The sequence below is a fragment of the Zalophus californianus genome, chromosome 14 (assembly GCF_009762305.2).
Source record: "Zalophus californianus isolate mZalCal1 chromosome 14, mZalCal1.pri.v2, whole genome shotgun sequence".
Lineage (NCBI taxonomy): Eukaryota > Metazoa > Chordata > Mammalia > Carnivora > Otariidae > Zalophus > Zalophus californianus.
In genome coordinates this window covers 44,590,822-44,596,821 of record NC_045608.1, presented here as the reverse complement: position 1 = coordinate 44,596,821, position 6,000 = coordinate 44,590,822, and the positions used below count along the sequence as shown (strand labels likewise).

General features: G+C 43.4%; 1 protein-coding gene across 1 annotated transcript in view; it reads left to right on the top strand.

Moving 5' to 3' along the window:
- Nucleotides 1-1,077: 1,077 nt before the first annotated feature.
- ABHD3 (abhydrolase domain containing 3, phospholipase) overlaps nt 1,078-6,000 on the top strand; it is a 41,434-nt gene continuing 36,511 nt past the window's right edge. The window contains exons 1-3 of the mRNA XM_027576778.1: nt 1,078-1,371; nt 1,915-2,078; nt 3,148-3,330. Of these exons, the coding sequence (XP_027432579.1) occupies nt 1,210-1,371; nt 1,915-2,078; nt 3,148-3,330 (509 nt within the window). The 5' untranslated portion in view covers nt 1,078-1,209. The remainder of the gene's footprint in view (nt 1,372-1,914; nt 2,079-3,147; nt 3,331-6,000) is intronic.

Sequence of the window (6,000 nt, the reverse complement as noted above, 5' to 3'; positions counted from 1 at the left end):
GTCATCCCAAAGACTCTATAAAGTAGAAATTATTATTCTGCAGATTAAAAAAAAAACAGGCTCAGTGAAGGCAACTAAATTATTCTGGGCGCTGGCAACCAACAAATTACAGTGACCAAATCAAGGCCAAATAAATTGCTCAGTTCTGGCCCATCCCATTTGTCTATCACTAATTTCTATGATTAATTTACAATCCTGTGAAATTTTTCATAGTCTCTACAGCCCTTGCCTTTTTCTTTTTGCCTGTTTAAGTCTTGCGGCTCTTGGTACCTGTAGGTGGAAGGAGTTTATAATAATAGACTGCTAAATGTTCTAGCCCTTTTAGATGCCTCTATCTTCCGGTTTAGTCGTGTTGCCATAAATAAGCCTAGGAAAACCTACTTCATAAATGGTTTCTGGTCCATATGTTAAGTAACTGAATTTGTGTAAGTCTAGAAGTTCAAAGCACTAACGAACCACAAATAGGATTTAAAATTTTTTGAATCCCAGTTCCTTTTCTTGATCTCCTTATTTATTTTTGGTAACCACTTTTCATTCAAGGCATATTTAAGGAACTAAAAGGATTCAGAGAGATTTAAAGTAGGAATAGCCTCATTATTGAGTGTTTATAGACTATTTTTTCTCTTTTGATAGTGTTCAGGGGAAACCCAACTTTCTGGGGGATGTGGGATTTTTTTTTCCCTACGTAGTGCATTCTTCTAACATATATTTGGCATTAACTCCCTCAGTTTTTTCCGGCGCACCCTAAACCACTAGTTTACAGTACTAAACGAAACCCACCGCCGTGCGGAACCGTTCAAGGTCACTGGAGCAGGTGCCCAGCCAGTGACCGGAATGCGCACTGCCAGGCCCATTTCCTCCAAAGTCGGCGCTCGATCTCTGCCCACCCTTGGGGGTCACCCAGCCTGACTGCGACCAGACCACCAGACCGGCAGACCCAGTCCGCCCCCCGCCCCGGTGGCCGCGCTCAGAACCGCGCCTCTGGAAAGTTCCTGAGTGACTGACGGGTGGCGGGGCTGGCAGTTCCGAGAAATCTGGGGCGGAGCCAGCGGCGGACAGCGGCGATGCTACGCCTCCCGGGGCCGCTCGGCCGCGCCCGCTGGCGGAAGCTGCGCTTTGCCGGGCTAGAGACACTCTGCTCAAGGGTCCGGGGAGGTGCAGCGGCCGCTTTCCGTGGCTCGCCGGCTGACCGGCCTCCCACCGCAGACCATGCAGCGCTTAGCGATGGACCTGCGGATGCTATCCAGGGAGCTCTCCCTCTACCTGGAGCACCAAGTCCGGGTTGGGTTCTTCGGCTCGGGAGTAGGCTTATCCCTGATCCTGGGCTTCAGCGTCGCTTACGCCTGCTATTACCTGAGCAGCATTGCCAAGGTGAGCCAGGGGTTGGCGCGGACGCGGGGGCGCAGGGCCGCGGGGGCGTTCGCTGGGAGCGACAGCAGCCGGCGAAGCTGGAACTGCCGCCGCAGGCGCGGGTGGCTAGGGCGGCCCTGGAGGCGAGAGTGCCGCTGCTCGCATGTTGTTGCCCTTTCCCGGGCATCTGACGGACGCCCTTTGAGCGCGGGCGGGAAAGGGGGCCAGCTCTTGACCGCCTGCCTGTGAGTCCGGCCGGGGTGCTCGTACAGCAGCCAGGACCCGGCTGACCTAGGCGCAACGGTACTGCCCTGTCACCGTTCGCTAGCCTGGCAATGCTGTAGCACTTCTGAGAATGACTCCCTTATCTCAACTCTTGCCTTCCTCTCTCCAAGGCTTTGGTCAATCACTCTTTAAGTCCGTTGTGACTGCGATGTGTGTCAGGCTTCTCGAAGGAGATGTAATCGGAGGGAGCGCGTGCGCGAGGGACGAGTCTGCTCATTTCTGGTCTACGGCAAAACTTTGTTCTGGACCCTTCACTATAATACTGGCTTTCCCCCACAGAAGCCCCAGTTAGTGACGGGGGGAGAGAGCTTCAGCCGCTTCCTCCAGAACCACTGTCCGGTGGTGACAGAAACGTACTACCCGACGGTTTGGTGCTGGGAGAGTCGAGGACAGACACTCCTGAGACCTTTCATCACTTCTAAGCCCTCGGTACAATACAGGAAGTAAGTATATTTCCATTTGCCGTCATTTCTTCAAAACCATGGGGTTTTTGGCATACTCCCAGTCCTTGGTTAACCTTTGGTTGGTCAGCATATAGAAAAGAAAAGGGATTGAAAATGGAAGGTTTGCCCCCTCGCTCCCACCCAACACACACACTCAGTTGCTGGAAAATATTCAGGTATTGCCTTTCACCGTTTGTGTGTGTGTGTGTGTGTGTGTGTGTGTGTGTGCAAGCGCCCACGCGCCTTGATGTAACCGGTTTATTTCTAGAGAAGTGTTTGAGGGTTACTCTTCCAATTTGGCATGCATCTGTCCCTGAGGACCTAGATCCTTTGATGATATATACCAATTCACTGATGCGGGGAGTGGGGATGGAGTGGAGAACGATGCCAATTAATATGGATTTTGCATGATGGGCTTCTGTAAAAGGATTTCATATTAATAAGCAAATGGGTTCTTGATGCTAATGTCCTTGAGGTGTTAAAGATATGATCCAGAATTTATCAGTAACCAGGAGATTTAGATGGTGCCTCGTATTAATTTCCCTGAGTCATCTAGTCTTTCTGGAGTTCCTTTTGTTGCCTGGAATTTGCACTATTTGGGAAAATTCTTTAAGTTCGTAGAGACTGTGTGAGAAATACTTTAAAATATTTGAGAAGCAAATTTTATAATATACTCTGTGGGGAGACTGCATTACTGAGTCAAAGGGCCAGAGCAGTGATCAGATCAGCACTTTACTTATTCACAATTCCCTGGTGAATTATTTGGGTGACCTCGATCAAATAGGGCTGGATATTTTAGAGTGATGAGGAAATGATAAAGGTAAATATGTGAAGTACTTTGTAGTTCATTTTTATATGCTGCCTTTCTGTGTTGTTGCTGGAAATACTTTATGATACTAATCTCATATCATTCTTGTAATAAAAGAACGTGATATAAGTATGTGTTAGTGAATGCTGAAAAAAAGTTCTTTTCAGATGACCAAATCATGTCATATATCTATAAAATTAAGACACTAATTTTAAGACATGACTCAAAACACTTAATGAGTATGTCTTTTATTTCTTTCAGTGAACTTATTAAAACTGCAGACGGAGGACAGATTTCACTGGACTGGTTTGATAATTGTAGCAGTAAATGTTATATGGATGCCACCACCAGACCTACTGTCTTATTGTTGCCTGGCCTCACTGGAACAAGCAAGGAATCGTATATCCTTCATATGATCCATCTTAGTGAAGAATTGGGATACAGGTACCAGTAAAAGATCTATTCCATTTTTCATGTAATTTGTCCTAAATGAAGCACAAATCTATCTCTATGTTTGTTTCAGAAATACTTGTTATTTTTTGCATGGATTAAGCAGTTGCCTAGATTATTATTTTTCTCTGCTTCCTCTTTTGCCTTTCTTTTTTCCCCCAGGAAGATGCATAACTGAATCATCTCATAGGAAATAGCACTTAGCCTAGTAGACACTCAGCAGATTTTGGATGAATGAATGAATGAAATTAGTATCACCTAGGAATTGACATAGGACCCAGGTCTGAGAAGCAGTTGGCCCACTGAAAGCAATGCTATGGAAAATAGCCATTACAAACCCCTGAGAGAGTACATAGTGACCCTCATGTCTCATTCCATATTTGAGCCCTGAATCCACTAATCTTGTCTTATTGGCTCAGACCTCAAATGTAAAAAATATTCCAAATCAGCTTGTAGGTGAGCCTTAATTTTCCAAAGGTGATCCATGCCTCTTCTGTCCACCTGAGTTTGCAGAGACACATAATTAATGTCCAATCGATGATGCCATAGTATTCTTTAGGAACCATTATTCAACTTAGTCACCAGGTACAATTTCCCTTTTTACAAGTGACTTAGCAACTTTAAATTTCAAGTTCAGCTCTAAAATCTTAAAGCAGAGTCATTGTGAAAAGTACTGCTTTTTTGTGTCTGTCTTTTATAGCTGATGGTAATTATTATAATGGAACACTCTGAGTTGCAGTCAAAGTAGAGTTGTATCTTTTGTTAAAATTGAAACACTCTGTGTGAAAAATTGATGTAGAGTTTATATTAATAAAAACATTTTATGTAAATGGGGAAATACCATAAGAACTAATTCAATTTTAACAAGTAACTCTGATCTTTTATAGATAAAACCTATTTTGTCCATGAAATGACAGTCTCTCAGACATTTTGATAGATGTTCCAGAATTATTGTTCTTGTGAAATTTTCACTAATAGCAGGAATTCATCATTATTCTATGTTTAGCATCATCCAGTTAGATGTGAGGCTTGATTCCAATTTTTTGCTAAAATTTAGTCATGCTCAAAAAGTACAGATCATAAAGCCTATTGTGCATATTTAAATTGCTGATTCTATACTTGGCCTGAGCCGTCTCCCAAGACAGGAAGTGCTTTTAAAAACACAAAAAAAATGTAGTTGAAACTCAAGGACTAAATTTCCTAAGTCCTGGAGTTGCCAGTACACAAGGCAGTTTTCCATCATTTGTAAAAGTTGCCAAATTTTATGACCATGGCTATCATTACACTGTGCTTCAAAGCTTTTGGAAGATTCTAGCTCCCCTGAGGGTTAAAATCTCTTCTGTTGGTTCAGAAATTTTATGGAGAATGTATAATATAAGGAAGGTTTTGTGCTAGATACTTCTCACAACAAAGAGTTGTGAGAAGTTGTCCTTGCCACAAGGAGCCTGTGAGAAGAGTAGGCTGGACAGCTTCCCTGTCAGCTGCTTTGAAGACCCACCTTATTTGGGTTTCAATAACTCTAACAGTGAATTAGACTGGACTTGAAAGTAGCAGAATACATGAATAAGCAATGGTCTGGAAACTTTTCAGTGGCCTTTTGGACTATCCCCTTTTGTTTTTAACTACAAGGGGATCACTGAATCTAAGTTGGAGAGGGTGTATCGGTTAGCTTTTGCTGTATAACAAACTATTCCAAAACTTAGTAGCTAAAAAAACAACCATTCTGCTCATAATTCTGTGGGTCGGGAATTTGGGCTGAGCAAAGCTGGATGGTTCTTCTGCTCTTGGCTGGGATCGTTCATGCATTTGAGGTCACCAGCCAGGACAACTCCATGCATGGGGGCCCTCAGCAGGGATGACTCATCTCAGCTCCACGTGGCCCCTTATCCACCATCAGGCTCACCCCGAGTTTGTTCATTTGGTTGCAGAGGGTTCCAAGAGTGCAAAAGTAAAAGCTTCAAGGCTTCTTGAGGTTCAAGCTAAGAACTCTCATAATGTTGCTTCTGCCACATTCCAGTCCAAGCAAGTCACGTGGTCAACCCAGAGTCCAAGAGTAGGGAAATAGACTCCACCTCTTGATAGGAAGGCCTACAAAATATTTTTGCAACCTACCAGAGACAGCAAGGCAGTTCCGAAGACCACTGAAGGTAAAAAAAAAAAAAAAAAAAAAGATCTGGAACTTTGGCAGAGGGGTTGGGTTGAGTCCTTTGAGGCTGTGTAATATAGGGATATGTGTGTGGGATTTGGAGCTGGGTCTGTGTTCAAATGATGGAACTTCTACTTACTGAGTGACCTTGGCAATTAATTTTTAAATTTACCAATTAACAGCTTCTCATTTACTACAGACAGTTTAAATGAATTAGAATATATAAAGTACTTGGTTTAGTGACCTGAACAAAGTGGGTCTTTAGGAATGTTTATGTATTCCTTCCCAGACCTTCTATTCCCCAATTAGAATAGAATACTTTTTATAATTTAAAGAGCAAGTACAAGCAAACCTACCTCTTGGGATATATAAACATCTAGTTTGCTTACAGGAATGCTTTGATTGTATTATAATGTCTCTTACACAGTAAAGTTTCATAGGCAGTACAAATGCCTCAATACCTTGTGGGTGTATAACCTTCAAGCCCCAGTTACTATCTTGTGTAAAGGCTGAAAGTG